Genomic DNA, 17893 nt, shown 5'->3' with positions numbered 1-17893 from the left:
ATTTGTCTCGACCTGTGTACCCTGTCTTTTGCCCTTTTTAGGTAGCATCCAGCACCTTCTCTTTCCCAATTACCTCCCTAGTTACATAAATGGATGGACCCCAAAATATAGTGCAACAAATTAGAATAGATTAATATTTTTGTCTTCAAATGGACAAAAATGTGTCCATTTGAAGACAAAAATGGACATTGCTACAGTAATGTAGCAATATATCCATTGCTACATGCCACATACATACTCTGTAGCAATGGATAAATTGCTACACAGTAGCAAAAAAACATTTAAACAACATGCACGGATAAAACACATACTCAAAACAATGAACGCAACAAGAAGGTAAAAACTAAAGTTTCCTCTTTAAAACTGTTTTTATCGTCTTGCTTACATATGGTCTCTATGGTCTTTCAAATCGATTACTTTCATATGGGCAAGCTTGGTCCTACATTGAATAGTTGTCTCCAAACCAGGTTGTGATCCCACAGCATATGATATTTAAAAAGTAAAAAGGTAATTTAAAAAAAAGTAGAGGTAAGAAGCAAGCAGTATGTTAACATCAACCCCATAAAGTGCCAGTCGTCTTTGAAAGTATAGTCTCTGCTGCAGCTGTAAACACAGAAAGTGGGCTTCCCAACACAGCACACTGTCCATCTGCATCCCTAGGTATTTATAGAGCGATGCTTTTTAAATAGCAGTGTCCTTTATCATGACAGGCTCGTGGTCTGAAACATTCCTCTGGTCAGAATCAGAAAGCCTTTATTGTCATGTACAGAAGCCCAACGAGAATACATTTCCGTACATCCCCTACCGAAGAAGACAAAGATCATTTTTGCATCTTTCTGGTGTTTAGCAGAAGATAATTAACTAAAAGTTTAAAAGGAATCATATCAAGCCCAGTGTGCTGTCATAATTTCTTCGTGGCAGCGGTGATGGTGGCAGCATCATTCTGTGGGGATATTTCTCTTAATCAGGAATTGAGTAAAAGATTAGTTATAGGAACATTGTGCTAAATATAGGGAAATCCTGGAAAATAATCTTTAGCAGAATGCAAAATAGTTGAAACTGGGGCATAAGTTCACCTTTTATCAAGATGACTAAACATACAGCCAGAGCTACAGATTGAGTGATATGTGATAGCACAATCAAGTCAATTAAGACTATGATTAAGAATCTGTGGCAAAACTTGAAAATGGCAGTTTAGTTGAAGAAATCATAACCATTTTCTTCAAAGTTGTACATGTATTTGGCTTAATCACAAACAGGATGTATTTTAAATGTATATTAAATAATTTGATATTGTTTACTTGCCAATATTATCTAAGAATATTTACAATAATAATCAACTAAGAAACATTTAATGTTCTCTGTTTATGTCACATGATGGACTGCTGGTATTTCAGAATGATTTTTTGATGTTACAAGGTAAATCCTAAATCTACTGCACACATCTTTTACCTTCCACTTTTAAGCATTCTTAATTTTTTTATGTGTTTGGTTGGTTGTTTTTATTACTAATTTTGTACTATCAGACACTAGTGCTACTTGAACCAGCATATGCCCAAAGTACCTTGCGATTTCATAAAATACTTGTTTGCCTTATAAAGTCATACAATGTGTATTTGCCTGCCATACACTGGCACAAACCAGAGAAACATTATATATATATATATATATATATATATATATATATATATATATATATATATATTCCAATATTCCGATAAACCCCGCATCATTGTGCTGTGACTATTCTATAACGGGCTAATTACGACTATGGCTCCAGAAATATTAAACAGATCTGTTTCAGAGCTGCGACCTCAGGCAGATAAACAATACATGCATAAAAGTTGGTAAAACTATGGCGCCAATGTTTCATTATCAAATGGCTCCTGTATATAATCTGAATAATTAAAAAATGTCTTGTTTTCTCTATAATAGAGACGCATGTATCCCTAGCAGCAAATGGAAAGCCAGTTATTCCACAAAGTCCCGCCTCTTCCTTACTTCAACCAATCAGTAGGGAGTATTTATCACTTCCGGTTGTTTTCAATACATCAGAGACACATGTCTGCTAATAGCTAGCGGTGGTGATAAACGAGAAAAGCGGACATAAAAGTCTCTGATAATGGTCCACATCAGTAGAATTTGTTTCCGCAAGGTAAATAAATACGTCAACCTGTTTGTTTTCAACACGACTTATCGGTTTTAAACAGTTTCACATTAGCGGTCAAGCTAGCAGTCAGCGCAAACATGGTGTTATTGCAGCATTAAAGTAAAATATATCACAGTTTCTGATGTTTGATTACATTTTGCTAAATTTATTGTATTTGTTATGAAGAAAAAAAGTCACTCTAAGGATAAAATCTTTTGTGATTTAGGATTATCCAGTTCTTGCGGTTAAATTGCCATTTTTATTTTCTTGGACAGTATTTCGGCTACAAAATGTAAAAAATGCAAAATGAAAGTGTACAGCATCAAAGCAGCCCATTATCAAATATTATTGTGTAGTGATCACCTTTACAGTGCCTTTCTTTTTTCTGCGTAAGGCTCTTGAACATTTTCATATTATGGACTTGGCTTGGATTTTATTTAACATTTTTCTATGTGCTGCCTTGTGTTGGTTTGTGAAGTCATGTCAAAGCAAAAATATATTTATATAATTACAACTAAGTCATACAATAAGCTGAGGAAAAAGGAAAATCTGCCAGTTTTAGTTGTAAAATGATATTAACATCAAGAACTAGAGCACATATCTTATATTTCTTTTGTTAATTTTATTATTTTTTTTTTTTTACAATTTAGATTATAAGATGTTCAGTAATATCTAGTAGTATTTTTTAAAAAGTGCCTTAATTCAAGATCCAAAAGTGGATTTACAATCATTTTAGGTAATGCAGGTGTAAATGTGCTACACTACCTAAAAGCAGTGAGCTTATCCTTCAGATCTGACTTGTGTTTTTAACGTTTCTATACAGTATGGAAACTTTGTGGACAACCTCCGCCTGTACGTACGTGGAGGCACCGGCGGGATGGCTCTGCCTCGCCTTGGAGGACATGGAGGAAACGGAGGAAACGTTTGGGTGGTGGCGACAAAGAACACGACTTTAAAGAAGATCAAGGACAAATACCCGTTAAAACGGTTCGTAGGGGGATCAGGAGCCAACAGCAGGTTGGTGTCTGCAAACACAACCTTGTTTTAAAATTTGATTCTTACTTACATATATGTGTTCCTTCTATCAGACATCACTGAACGCTTTTGTTGGTATTTGATTTTCTTATGTCAGTGTTCGAGCTCTGAAGGGAGACAAAGGAAAGGATGAGGAAATCCTAGCACCCGTTGGTATCACTGTCACCGCTGATGACGGCAGAATACTTGGTATGTGAGAAGTCCGTTTTATGTCAATAATTTAATTTCATGCAAAATGTTTTTTTGGCAAAACTTTTTTTTCTCATCAATTCTTTCACAAGGCGAACTGAATGCTGAGGGTGATCGGGTGCTGGTGGCTAAAGGAGGATCTGGAGGGACACCCTACTCTTCCTTCGAGCCCAAGAAAGGCCAGGTCAAACACATACGTCTGGACCTGAAGCTCATCGCTGACCTGGGCCTCGTAGGGTGAGACAATAACAAGTATACGTTACCTTACAAAAGGGTTCACGTCTCTCGAACTTTTTTGTTAAATTGCATTGTATTCACGGTAAAAAGTCTGGTGTGATTATGCCTAAGCATAATGTTCTGTGCATGCTGCAGATGTATGGAGCAAAATTCATGACAATTCCTCTGTAATCCGTTTGTTAGAGGCTGCAAAAGACTTGATGTGGCAGCAGTGGTTCACCTTTCATCGGGGCAGCTTCCACTTTACAATTATGATCTAGTTCTTGTTTGGTCTATTGCTTAAGATCCCACTGGAATAAATCATATAAAATACAAAGTTGTTGTAGCTTGACTTAAAAAAGAAAATGAAACAAAACAGACTTTGATGCTGGATGTATGCTGACTATGTTTTGCTAAATTCTCATCAGGTTCCCAAATGCAGGAAAGTCATCTCTCCTCACAGCCTTGTCAAACGCCACACCTCAGATTGCCAACTACGCTTGTAAGAATGAAACAGTTTCAAGCTCAGTACATCTCACATATTTTTCTTTTATTTCTAAAGTCCTATATTATTCCTCTTACAGTCACAACTTTGAGGCCTGAGCTCGGCAAGGTAGCCTATCCAGATTACAAGCAAGTATGTGAATGCTAACTAGAGCCTAATGTGTGTTTTAAAGTTTCCCTAATTGTTTGTTTTTATTTTTGCAGATCTCAATTGCAGATCTGCCGGGACTCATTGAAGGGGCTCACCTGAACAGAGGCATGGGCCACAAGTTCCTAAAGCACGTAGAAAGGACCAAGCACCTGCTGTTTGTTGTATGTAGAAGCAGAAATAATGTTCCACATATGTAAATGTGTCAGAATGTGGTCAGTGTAAGTAGCTGAAGTCAGCCAGGGTTTACTGCAAGATGCTCTGTGCTCTTGCAGGTGGATGTTGGTGGTTTCCAGCTGGCCAGTAAAACACCCTTTAGATCTGCCTTTGAAGCGGTGCAACTTCTTACCAAGGTGAGTCTGATGCTGCAAGGCGTTTTGATATTTTTATTATAAAATCCTACTCTTACTGCTGCCAGGTCCAAAATGTTTTTCTTATCAGGGTTCATCCACTGTGTGGAGATTATTAAATTTATTTTTTTCCAGATCTTGATGAATATTTAGCAGTATTGGTTTCCCAACTTTATTCCCTACTCCATCCTGTAATAGCTGTATCTTTCACATTTGTGTGCCTGTCCATCCGTCTGTCCGTCCATCCTGCTTTGGCTGGTTTTATAACTCTGACCTCTTTAGAAATACCTGCCATCAACTCACAGTGACATTTAGGATTTATACTTTCAAAAACAGGTTTTCAAACTAGGTTGAGAACTGGGGATTTCAGTCTTTAAACTCTAAAGCTTTTGTGTTAAATCTGTGTTAGAACCTTGAGTGTAACTTTTTGTATGAACTACTGACATCTTAAGCTTAAGTTTACCTCCTTCTGTGTCTCCATCACCTCTCGCTGAAGGAACTGGAGTTGTACAAGGAGGAGCTCGTGTCAAAACCTGCATTACTGGTGGTAAATAAAATGGACTTGCCTGAAGCTGAGGACAAGCTGGAAGAACTCAAAGAGCAACTTCAAAACCCAGAGGGTAAGTTAGTGTGTTAGAGTGTTGACCACTGTTAGATGTTAAATGTTAATCGAAATACCGCAGCACAATTACCCAGAATTCCCTCAACAGTTAAGTATGTTTTTGTTGGAGCAGGTTTCAGGATGTAGTGACATCGTGTGGGAAAAAAACACTGATTGTAACTCAGTGAAATCTTACATTTCAGTATTTTAAATATGGAAGCCTCTGAAAAACAAACTGTCTTTTGTATGATTGTGACTAGAATATTTGCATAGATGAATTAGACTGTTTATATTATAGCTTGTATTAGAAATTTGATATGAACCAGATTAAGACCTTTAAATTTGCCTTTTTGTTATTCTCTGCCATCCAGAGTTCACCGATTTACTGCCAGATGATATGATCCCAAAGAGCTTCATAACATTCAGACATGTGGTTCCTATTTCCGCCCTCAATGGGTTTGGTGTCGACCATCTGAAGAGTTGCATTCGACTCTCGCTGGATGAGTACGCCGCCATGGAAACGAGCGCCATGCATCAGGAGAAGCTGCAAGCACTGAGGCAACAATCTCACGAATGTTTTAGAAACGAGGACAAAATCTCACTGTCAAGTGGCGTCGGCAGGACTCAGTGAGCGACGTCTGGAGTTCTGTCAGCTGAAACAAAGCGAGGTGGAAAGATCTCTCTTTGGAGAAACGCAGGAGCGAGAAAAACTGCTCAGCATCTTCGATGGAGGAAATGTTGCATACATGTCTGAAATATTGACCTGCTCCTTTTGACTTTCTACATAGGATAAGGAACATCTTTTCTGCTTCATCCAGACGTTCACAAAGATTAAGATCATGTTCATTATTGTGTGAAGTTTAAAGCTGCTTTGATAACATCTCAACATGCAGCATCCAAAGTGCGAAAATGTAGAGTTAAAATAAATATTCAAGTTTGGTCGAGTTTGATTGATTCTAAAAAACTGAGAATTGTGTTTGAATGAAAGTTTTATTTTATATTAAATATATTACAATACTTAATGATTAAGAGAAAAAAAATAAGTGGGCTGATTTTTGCATCAATAGTCTGTACAGCACACAAGTAAAAATAAAGATAATAAAAAAAAGAACAACTGCAGTGCTCCTGGAGTCGAGGGCCTACGAGTCTGGCCGAACTGGAGCCCACCGAAGTAGTCGGTCTGCTCAAGTACGCAAATACATTCAAAGTTTCCGGCCAGAAACGGAGTCCACAGCTCATCTGGAGGGTGGACACTGTGTCCTGTTTGGACTGGTCAGTCCAGCTGTTTGTGCAAGCTGAATCCAGACAGGTTTGACGGAGGCGTTCCTCGCAGGCTGCGCTCCGAGGGTTGTGCAGTGCAAATCCAGGACACCAGAACGAATGTCTTCATCGAACACAGTATTATTGTGTTAAAACGTCACTCAGCAGCTCTAGAAATGATGCTCGCCTCAGGAAAAATGAGAGGAGCAGAACTCTAGAGCAAAGAAAGAAAAAATACAATAAAGCACTTATTACCAGTCGAATGGTTGCTGTACATAATACCAGGGTTCCTACACCGTCTTGGAAAAGTCTGGAATATAAATGTGTTATTTTCCTTATCTGGATAAGTTAGGAAAAATAAAACGGTATGGAAAAGTTCACAGCTATATTCGTTGTTTGATCCGTGAAAAAATAAAATTTTAACTTCCTGAAAAATAAGTTCATTTTTAAAATGTCTTAATTTTTGTTTTATCCCAGATGTGCCAAATCACAACTCAAGTTTTGACTTTGAGTTACTGACAGAGAAATTATGTATGAAAACATTTAGAAATCAAAAAGGCAATTTCCCAGTGCTGTTTTAGCCACTAAATCCTCTTCAGTCAGGATTTTAAAGAACTGGTGGTTCTTACACTTTGTCTATTTTATGCATTTCCCTTTACGTATTTATTCTGTTTTGTGCCTCACCTTTTAGATAACATTTAATAGCGACAAAGATAATTTGAGTAAATGCAAAAGGTTTTGAACTGATGGTTTTATTTGTTAAGGAAGGAAAACTATCCAAACCAACCTGGACCTGCGTGAAATTAAATCTACTCCACAGTAAGACTGATTGCCAATTATCAGAAAATATTCTGAAGCCAGTTGTTGCTGCCAATTGTAGCACAACCAGTTATTAGGTTCAGGGGATAATTAACTTTTTCAAATAGAGCCAGGTTGGTTTGGAAAGATTTTTTTTTCAATAAATATAATTTTTCTTGAAAACTGCACTTTTTAAATAATTTAAATGATCTTTCTCTGAAATTAAACATTCTAAACATTTTTGAGGGACACAAAAAGATAAAGCCAAAGAAATCTGTAAGGGGGTGCAAGCACTTTTCATGGACTGTAGGTGAATGTTTTGAACTCAAATGTCCTGAATGGCAAAAAAAAGAAAAACTCCAGAAATTTGAGTCAGAGATTATGAGAGCTTGAAATTTTGTAGGAACCCTGTAATGCTGACAAAATGGTGAACATTGAAAAGATACTTAAAAACAAGATGTTTGAAGCAATATTAGTTCAATATTGTGAGGATGGCTTTACCTATACAGATCAAATGCATACATGAAGTACAAATGTAAAAGAGGAACAGAAACACTCGTAAAATGACAAACTCAGAGCTTTAAGACGACGGCTTCTACACAAGGTAGAGCAACGAGTCGCAACTGTACGAAGAACTTGCTGTTAGGAAGCAGGACATCCACCTTAAATAGCTGCACAGGTGCGACAGAAACACGACTTGACTCTGAAGTTCCACTGCTGAGCGGCGGAGGGACACAAACCGCGTTAAGACAAACGGAGCAGGGCTCAAGACTTTCAGTGACATGCTCGTTTTCCTCGTTATGGTCTCACACTTAGCCAACCGGAGATATAACTTAAGATATAGAACGGCCATGCCATTGGTCTTCACAAGCTCAAACAGCAAGCACTGTACAGCATAGTTAATCATTTACAAAGGCTCGAACAACTCGAACCCTCACAGCTAAATCCAAAAATGCACATTTAAAAAAAATGTACAGATCCAGTTCGAGTTCAGCCGGCCACATTCGTCTCTACGGCTCACATTCAAGTGAGGTGAAGTGAGGGACTTTCCTGTGAAAAAAGGGGGACGGCACACTGGTCTCAAACATTCCCAGGTACAATCAGGGAGCACATTTCCAAAAACAACATGATAAGTGATAAGTGGCACGTCTATAAACTACAGCAAACACATCCGAGTCCATTAAACTCAATGGGAAATGGAACGGAGAACTATCTTATTTATGCTAAAATAATACTCGTCCGGAGAGGTCTGAGCTCCAAATGTGTCACAATCATCTGCAAGTTTATCACAGAGATTATTAGAAAATAATGCAAACATGATGTAAAAAGACACATTCTGCTGTTGATGGATGAAGCGAGGAAGATCCACCGAAAAGACGAAAAAAACAAAAAAACAATCAAAAATAGAAACCCTGACAGGACAGTGCAGGGTCTTCATATTTATCTACAGACATCGCCTCTGTCTACGGCTAAAACAATGAGCTGAGTATTCTCTATGCTTTTGTCTTTCAAAATAAAAGCACAAGCATACTCTGTGTGTACTTTACTGTACATATTTACACACACAACAGCAAATTTCTGGGGAACTGGAATAACAGGAGGGCAGGATCGGTTCAAGAAGTGAAATATATCTGGTGACACATGGGTTAGTTTTAATGCAGATGCATGCTTTCCCTTCAAATCAGACTGCTGCTCTTCTTTATGCCGGGTAGATGTAGCTGATAATCAGGGCTTCTCTCATGCACACAATGCTGGACTTCCAATTCAAACAACATCCTGCAAAAATCAGTCAGTGCAGACTCAAGAGAGATGTGATAGCTTCTTTCTGCCTCCTTCGCTTCCTTCAGAGAGGAGCTCCAACGCCTTAGGGTGGGTGACGGTGTGTCTGAAGAGACTGTGACAAGAGCTGATCTATGAAAGGTGTGTAGAGTTCGGGGGGGGGGGGTCCAGTCCGATTTTTGAGGCTTCAGCACAAACGAACAGCTCGGTCTGAGCTCCAGGAGGCTCGTTTCTCTGCGTCTTCTTGCAGAGTCCGCCCCGAACATATTTGTTCACCCTAATAGATGTCTGTCTACGTCCTTTCTATTCCGGTCACTCTGTCTGTCTCTTTCTCTCTCTTTAGGAGCTTTAGAGTCAATTTTATATGCTTTTTTTTTCGGTTTTCTGTGTGTAGAAAAGGAGACTTGTGTACTTTCTTAGGAGCTTTCGTCAGAGTTATATTGATGTTTCCCAAAGCTGGAAGAGAAGAAGGGAGGGAGGCAAACAGGCGAGAAAGAGATAAACTTCTGCATTAATAATAAAAACAATAACAATAGCACCTTTTCAAATATAAGTTGCAAATTATCTTCTTCTTACCGCCTCAAGTAAAATAAATTTTTCTACAAAGCATATAGATCACTAAACTGCATGAAAATCATATATTTGTCAAAAGAATATGACTAAAATAAATTAAAATGTGTTATTAACTCTGGTGGGCATCATTAATTAACACATTAGAAAATCCCTAAACTCGTCTCACTATAGCATCTCCAGGTTCAAATGAATCCCCAGTGTCAGAAATACTTAATAGGGAAATATCATACTGCATTACATTCTACAACTGTTTTCATCAGTGCAGACTGAGCATCTGCATAGTTTAGAATGAGATTAAGTAACATTCTTACTGACATTTGTATAGCACTTAAATAAATTCTGTATCAATGCCGTGTATGTGGAGCCTGAGTGATGTGCACACACATGGAGAAACTCTGCGGTGTTTTCTTACAATCCGGTTCCCTATTCATTGCTGTCACAACTTTTCTAAACGCAACAGTCTGGTTTTGAATTGTGCTCACCCTGGCGCTCTGCCTGTTGGCTTTCCTCTGGTCGTCCGGCAGTGGAGGCATGGGATATGGGTATCTTCTGCTGGATGCAATGGATCCTGTAGAAGAAGTCGGGGACTTGGCAGGGGAAAGTGTCCTGAGGAAAAAGCGAAGGTGACACTGTTAGACTTTTTGCTTTCTCCTTCTGCAGCTGGTGCACCAGCATGTTGACCAAAGACACAGATGGCTAAATGAGGTTAGACACAAAATGTTGAGCTAATGTTAGATCTGTGACTTTGGGCAACATCTTTCTTTAGCTGCTCCAGTAACCATCAGTTTCACCATCACTAAGGCAGAGGTTGCTCTTTAAAGTTGAAGCTACCACTCATCTGAAACATAACGAAAACCAATCAGGGCTCAGCTTTTCAGAGCAACCTCTGTGCACTGTTGTTCCCAGCTGCCGTCTTCTGCGACTTGCATGCCTTAAAGTTCAAAATGTGCAAAACCACAGTAGAATAAGGAAATATTCATTTATATGTGTTGAAAATGAATGGAAGCTTCTCCTGTTTAGCTGATTGACTGGCTCAATCAGAGGAAAGCAGACCAGACCACAGCTGGGAATCAATAACATACAGTGGTGCTTAAATGTTTCTAAATATTCATATTCATTAGTTCTGAATAAATATGACCAAAATCATCACAGTTTAAAGTTTTCTACCATATAGAATCAAACCAATAAAGTCTAGTATAAAGCATCATGGGGTAGCCAAAGAATGCTAATGTTTAAGCTGGCAATATATTTTTTCATTTCTAAAAAAATCTTTTCAAAATTTTAAGAAATTAACCACATTCTTCTTCACAATCCTGTAATGTTTAGGTTATAATGCACACTGGTTTTATATATTGAATATTTGTTGGGATGAAACTTTTAAAATGTATTTTAATCTTCTGCATCCTTTGTTTTGTTCTTTTCTCTCTGAAATTATGATCATTTTATAGAAAGTCTGGGGTCTTTCTGCCTGGAGTTTGTCTGTTCTCCCTATGCATGTGTTGGTTCTCTCTGGGTACTCCAGATTCCTCCCACAGTTAAGTTAGTTTATCCAGATTGTCCGTTGGTATGAAAGTATGTGCATGGCTGTTTGTCCTGTGTGTTCCCTGTAATGGACTGATCCAAGCTGTAAGCTGCATCTGGACATTGGACCCAGATGCCTTGCTACTCTGAAAGGACAAGCGGGCAGAGACAGTTGCTGGGTGATGGATGATGACTCTTTATAGTTAGAAAGGGATTATTATCTGTCAGTAAGCTGTATTTAAAGAAAGACTGTGCTTTAGTAAAACAACATATCTAATGAAAACAGGTTAAGGAAATAGAAGTTAATGATGTGAAATGCCCTTATCCAGAATTTAGATTAATATTTAGGTGGCAGAAGCTCCAGAGACAAGCAGTCCACCAATATCCCAAAGTTAGTTTTACTCTGTTTTTGTGCAGGAGTGATTAACACTTATAAAATACCAGATAGGCATAGGGATTTTTTGCAACTTTTACAACCTCTGCATCCAGTGATGGTTTAGGTCATCCATACTCAGAAATGCAGAAACTACCAAAATGTTTTGTGAAATTTAAAGCACCACTGTAGTAAGAAGAGAGGGAGATTGTCCCATGTGCAGCAGCTTGTACACAAGAACCACCTGCAGTGCGACGGTCGAAATGTCCCAGCCTGACAAAAAAACAGAGAGTGGAGCCAGAAGCATTCTCCTTAATATAAAAAATAATTCATATATGAAGACCAAGTAATTATAGTGCTGGGGAAAACTATTTGCCTTTTACAGATTTTAACAACACAATAAGTAAACAAAGGAGGTATTCTATTATTTTAATTGAATTGAATTCAGGTTATTTATGTAGCAACAATTCACAACAAATGTCGTTTCAGGGCACTTTACTAAAAGCTTTGCAGCTAAATTGTAAGTTTGCTTTCTGGCTCCATGTCCCTCTATTCTTTTGTTGGGATCTTTCTCTAGTTGAAGTAAAACAGGGAGGATGAACAATGAGCCTCTGGAAACGGGGAAAGTCTATAGATTCCAGTGCTTGTGGTTGTCGTCTGGTGATTGGCAGTGAAAAACTTGCAACCATCTATAGACTTCGGGCACAATCAGAGTTGACTTTGTCACAACAGGACAGGGAAGATGTCAGAGCTGAAAATCTTAGCCTCAGCTCTGACATCGACCTGGTGCATGAGAAGTCAGTGGGAGCGGTGCGGGGCAAATCCACCAACACTTACTGGAAAGGAACAACACTGAACATGCAGAGGTAACAAGAGACTGGAGGGAGGGGAGAAAGGGAGCAAAGAAGGGAATACGGAAAATTAGGAGAAAAATAACTTTAATGATTCTTTTATATGTTTAATCCTAATTTGTGTATGGAAGTGAAGCAAAAAAATATATAAAAAAATATCTGCAAATAAAAAACAGAGCTGATAAACATGGAAATAATCTATATTGATTCTTTTAACTTGTTTTTCCCTTCTGAGAACTCCACACAGCAACATGCCTGTTTCTTTAAGAACTGTAGGGGGGGAAAAAAGACCAAATTGGTACAAACTCTTAAATCCAAACCAGAAAACAAATCAAAAGTGAGGGAACTTTAGACAAGCATGTGAGGTAGGGGACATGATCTGAGTTAATACCTAAGGAAAGGTCCTTGAGTGTTTTTATTCACATCTTCTACCCATTTAGTTACATCATAAAACTCTGATTTGTTGCGAGGGGTTAAATACCTGTGGGGGGAGGGGAGGTAGGAAGGGATGGGGATCATGGAACCAACACAAGGAGGGAGAGAAGAGAGAGATACGGAAAGAGGGAGTTGAATAATCTACCAGTAAGCAAATGAGGGACAACAGAGGAAACATCTTAGGAGAGCAGAGCAAAGATAGAGTTTGAGCTGAAGGTGGTGGACAGACCTGAGTGTGGATTCAGATGAACACAACACCATGAACAAACAAACAGTGTTGTGTGTTACAGGCTCGGCTGCGTTTTGGTCGCATCATTCCAAGCAGCCAGCTTCTCAGCAGCCACTTAGTCGGCAACATGCTCAAGACAGCTAGTGCACTACAGACTGCTTCGTGTGCAAAAGAGATCTTAATCAAGTGTGGGGGGGGAAACAAACAAGCAAACACGGCAGACAAAGAGGCGGTCGATGCACGCTGAATATCGTACACTCACAGTCAACAAACAAGATATTTGATTCATTCACAGGCTCAGAGCAAAATTTTAGGATTAAAAGATGAAGTAAAAAAAGCCAGATAAAGCATTCACTCTGGTGAGAAGAGCAATGTGAGCTCTGCTTCTTTCCTCTAAAACAAATATTTTCTACAAGCGCCCTTTAATGTAAGAAGTGGGATCTTTATTTCAACTGTCAACAAATCTGAAACATATTGGGTCGCCAGAACCTGGCTTCAAATCAGACCGGTGCTTTTTCAAATACTGATAAACTTTTTCTCTAAACAGCATCACTTTAGTTAATTTTCAGTCTTAAATTTTAAAACCTTGTTGCTTCAAGTTTGCAGTCAAGATTATAGCTCATTCTGACACAAAAAGTTACTTATTTAAAGGGCAAATTTTATAGTCTTTTCTTTTTATTTGTGTTCAATAAATGATGAGACTGCGTGCAACAATGAACTTGTACTTTTTCCTCCCAGGAAAAAAGTAGTAATATTAAAGTCTTTAGCTTAAATGTATATCGACAAGATAAACATTTGTACTGGCATATACTGTAGTGATGTATCTATTGTCGAAGAGCAGAAGCTTAATCAGAGACCTAAAAAACCGGCACCAAAGGTAACAAGGGATTTTAAAAGTGCTGTTATTCTGGCAGCATTGAGGTAGAAGTAATTTCTGCTCCTGTTCTGACCAGCATTTCTATTCTGATACACATGTGTTTATGCTAGCATTCCTATTTCCCTGAGAAATGTGGATACTGATATTACCGAGGAGTACAATGATTCTGTAAAACACAGTAACAGTGAAAGAAAGTAGCTGAAAGTCTCACTTTTCCCACACAGTCTGTTTTAGGGTTCAACTGCTATGTTGTCGTCAAAACGTTTTTCTGAGGTTAAACTCTACAAGCTTGTCCACGGTTAGATTTCCTTCAACAACATGTAGTGGCTGGACAGGAAGTCACAAAATGTATATGTAATATTAGTCTCAACTATAGCTAATTATTGTGGGAGGACATGCAGCAGAAAAGTGTTTAGAAAGAGGTTATCGATTTAATTTAACAACATGGTCTTCAGACATATTTCACCCTTCTGCAGTTTAAAATAATACATCATCCATACATGCTAATGCACTTTCCATTTTAGACAAGGCCTGGCTTTAAAATGCTCTGTTGTCATAAAAATGTGTGATTAAGTTGCTTATCTGCGCCAAAAACAAATCCGTACTTTCATGGATTTATGATTTTCAGCTCTAAAATATCACATTTATTCTTTAACATTGAATCTTCAAAATCTGCATTTTACTTACAAAACTTCAATGTATTTTGTAAGCAAAACCATTACTTCTAAACAACTTGAGTTTTTCTGTTTTTGTTGGATTTGTTGACACTAAATGTTACTTGTTTCCCCCTATAAAAAATAATTTTCAGATTGCTGAGCAGATGCTGACACCGAGGTGAACTCACTCTGTGGAGTTGGAGCGAGCCCTGAACTTCTTCCCTTTCAGCTTCTTCCGATTACCGCTGAGGTTTCCTGGAAAGAAAGTTAAAGTAAGAGACCTGAGGAACAAATGATTATGTTCATGCTCATACAAGAAGTCTGATATTGAACAAATTTAGCTCCTGAAAATGTTTCATTTCACAATGGAGAACATTAACTCCACACTAAATCACATTAATCAAAGCATAAAGTGATCGGAGGGGTCGTATTTAATCATATTTAAATTTCCGTGTTCAGGAAGTACGTCTGCTTCAGCGTATCAGCGCGTCACCTTGCCACGAATTGCTCCGTGGTCTCCCGTTTTCACAGATGTCGGTGATGTGTTTGGCATCTGGAATCCTCTCGCTCCATGAGTGGGACAGGCCGTTAGATCTATCCACATAAACACAAATAAAACCGCTTAACAGTGTTCCTTTAACATTTTATGAGTCTAGAGCAATTTTTGGAGACAAGAGGAAACGTAGACGACGGTTAGTATGTTATCTAAACGTGAGTAGAAGTGAGTATACAGCACCATGAGTGACTCAGTCCTTCAATGTCAAGATGTTTCCCCATTTTGACATTTTATTTAGCTTTAAAAATGCTCATACCATGAAAGCCATGGTACTCCCAAAAGCATAATATGGACACATATTATGAGTGAGATCTCCATCAGCAATTTCAAAAACATTGGAAACAAGCAAATGAATGAGGGATGATGAAATGGCAAACCTGAAGCCAAACACTGAGAAGTTCTGAGAAATGGATGGGAAGGATGGAGTGAAGGACAGCGTGCAAATCTGCAGGTGGGACAGGCAGGCTGACCTCTTCTTGGAGCTGCATCCGGAGTTGGTGCTGACGCCCGGAGGCATGTCGCTGTAAAATGAATCTGCATCCCCGGGTTTGGTGACATAGTCACCGGGGGGAATTTGTCTGGAAACACCAAATGAATATCTTTAGATGCCATATAAATGGACCCCATAAAATTCCCACCAGATATTTTTTTATGTCTGAGTGATGATTTTCTTGTAGTGCAACATATTGAATTAAACAAACTTATTCCAGAGATTTGAAAGTTGTCTGAAGCACAGTTTCAGTTTATGCAAAGCTTCTGGTTTTGCTACATTTAACAATTTTGGAAATATGCATTTTGTCAACTCAACTAAAAAAAACTTTTTCATCACACAACCTCTACCTTATTAAATACAAAACAGTAACAACAGTTAATAACCCCTGGTCGGGAATATGTGTAAATGTGTCAACATGTGATTTCAGTAACAAGAACCAAAGTGTCATTGCACCAAAAAAATATTTTAGAAACTTTGACAGATATTTGCTCATTTGTAAGAAAAAAAAGATTGCACTGGTAACTTCTGGGACATTTTACTTTGTAAATAGGGTTAAAAGTGTCAGTCTGTTAGCTTCAGTCTGGGTCCACTGCTTGTTAAAGTTCGCTTGATTTATTATTGACCATATTAACCCTAGGTCCTTTAGAGACGAGTTTATCCCTGTGTGTATTTGTGCCTAAATTAAGTAGTAGATTAGCCAACATAATGAGGCTATCAACTCAGTTCCTAGTAAATTTTAAATTATTCTCAAACATCAGAGTATCACTCTCGCTTGGATTCTCCTCAGCTTTGTTGGTCCAGCTCTGCAGCTAAAGATCTGCATCTCAGTCTTTCCCGTTTGTCTGCCTCAGAGGCTAAATATTTTGACTAGAGTGTTGCAAAGGCTCTTCTCTGCTCGCTGTTTTGATTGGTCCCATTAAATATATTTATAGTGCATCAACTTGAAAAGTATAATGCTATATTATCCACTAAACTGACCAGTAATTAGATGTAATATAATTTAAAAATGTTTCCTAATTACAGCCGTGCAATATTAGCCGTGAGTGTTAAAATGTACTTTTACCAAACACAATATCTAAAGTGGGACTAACTAAAGCAGAGTTAACTACCATTTATACGAAGGATTAATTGATCTAAATGACAACACTTTATCACAAGATCTGAAGCATTCAAAAAACTTTTGCTTCCAACTAGAATTTAAAGGTTACCTCAATTTACTGAACACATTCACACCTACCACAGCATTGCTGTGCATTTTGTGACAAGACTGAAAGAAAAACAAGAACGAAAAGCAGCAAACCGGCAGAATCTCCTGTGAACCTCAGATTCAGCATATCGTCTCTTTTTGTAGCTCCTGTGAAGAGAACAAATTTCTGATTTCAGCTCATCCTTAGCCAATATCATCACTCCTTAGGCCTGTGCGGACACTCACTTGTAGCACCAGGCTGTGACAGCCAGTATGAGAGCGAGGAAGAGGATGGAGCCAGTGATGGCCCCGATAATGATGTTGGTGCTGGTGATACCTGAGGAAGACAGAGATGGAGGAGATGACAGTGGGGAGCCAAATGTGTGTTAATTGATTGGGTTAGGCTTGTGGTCTTGTGAGCAATCTGATCATTTGGGGGAAACACAAACCACAAAACACAGCAGAGGGAAACAATAAAACACCAGAGAACCAGTGGAAAGGGTTTGAAAGGAAGAGAAGGAATAATAAACTGAAAAGACCTTCACCATCTGCAGGGTTTAGCTTCCCATTCTTAAGAAAGAACACCGTAATACTTTATAACATGAGTTTTAAATTACAGAGGCCTGGGATGAGCGCGGAAAACAACCAGAAAGTGGAAACAAAAACAGAACAAACAGTGAAAAAGAAACTGAAACTCTGACCTCGAGGCAATCCATCAAAGAGATCAGTCTGTCAACAAAAAACGAGCATAAAAATAACGACAAAAAAAGGAGTGACATGCATAAAATGCAGATTGAATTAATAACAGTGAACGAAAAGGACAGTAATAATGTAGATACCGATTGGTAACAAGTGTGAGTTGCAGATGAAACAGAAAAACAAGAAGGAGAAAGATGAATTTAATGCTGGTGATGCAGCGTTTGAACCTGTACCTGAAACAGGAGCGGTCGGTCCCACCACAAGGTTACTGAACGGAGACCTGGAGTAGCAGTCGTCTCCTGTCCAGCCCAGTTCGCACACACACCTCAGCTCATTACTGCACACCTACAGAGAGGAAGTTCATTAAACACCAGCAGGTTTGTGTAATTGACGAATATGCGGTATGCCGTGTTCG

At 38.5% G+C, this 17893-nt stretch overlaps 2 protein-coding genes across 6 annotated transcripts in view; one reads left to right on the top strand and one right to left on the bottom strand.

Annotated features, from left to right (window-relative positions):
• The first annotated feature begins 2036 nt into the window (after positions 1-2036).
• Positions 2037-6131, top strand: gtpbp10 (GTP binding protein 10). Its single transcript, XM_005809114.2, has 10 exons — positions 2037-2155; positions 2973-3166; positions 3282-3373; positions 3466-3610; positions 4018-4091; positions 4174-4226; positions 4298-4405; positions 4517-4594; positions 5088-5211; positions 5564-6131. Exons 1-10 carry the CDS (start codon positions 2123-2125, stop codon positions 5821-5823), a joined length of 1161 nt encoding a protein of 386 aa, XP_005809171.1. The 5' UTR covers positions 2037-2122; the 3' UTR covers positions 5824-6131.
• Positions 6132-6828: 697 nt separating this feature from the next.
• adam22 (ADAM metallopeptidase domain 22) overlaps positions 6829-17893 on the bottom strand; it is a 69639-nt gene continuing 58574 nt past the window's right edge. The window contains exons 24-32 of one of the 5 annotated variants that reach the window (XM_023331480.1): positions 17712-17823; positions 17026-17116; positions 16894-16947; positions 15478-15678; positions 15038-15138; positions 14733-14799; positions 12739-12828; positions 10085-10208; positions 6829-9485 (exon numbers count right to left, since the gene is read on the bottom strand). In XM_023331480.1, the coding sequence (XP_023187248.1) occupies positions 9465-9485; positions 10085-10208; positions 12739-12828; positions 14733-14799; positions 15038-15138; positions 15478-15678; positions 16894-16947; positions 17026-17116; positions 17712-17823 (861 nt within the window). In that variant the 3' untranslated portion in view covers positions 6829-9464. Of the gene's footprint in view, positions 9486-10084; positions 10209-12738; positions 12829-14728; positions 14800-15037; positions 15139-15477; positions 15679-16893; positions 16948-17025; positions 17117-17711; positions 17824-17893 lie in introns of those variants that run through there. The other 4 variants (XM_023331481.1, XM_014472548.2, XM_005809113.2 and 1 more) reach the window with 4 other exon arrangements.

Source organism: Xiphophorus maculatus, chromosome 3, assembly GCF_002775205.1.
Source record: "Xiphophorus maculatus strain JP 163 A chromosome 3, X_maculatus-5.0-male, whole genome shotgun sequence".
Classification (NCBI taxonomy): Eukaryota; Metazoa; Chordata; class Actinopteri; order Cyprinodontiformes; family Poeciliidae; genus Xiphophorus; species Xiphophorus maculatus.
Note: the sequence above shows the minus strand (reverse complement) of the source record. Positions and strands in the feature narration are given on the sequence as shown.

Bases quoted from the DNA above. Each gene is read 5' to 3' on its own strand.
- gtpbp10 (XM_005809114.2), top strand. From the start codon at position 2,123: ATGGTCCACATCAGTAGAATTTGTTTCCGCAAG. The intron at 3,611-4,017 runs GTGAGACAATAA...AATTCTCATCAG, and splicing joins GCTGACCTGGGCCTCGTAGG to GTTCCCAAATGCAGGAAAGT. The intron at 4,092-4,173 runs GTAAGAATGAAA...TTCCTCTTACAG, and splicing joins TCAGATTGCCAACTACGCTT to TCACAACTTTGAGGCCTGAG.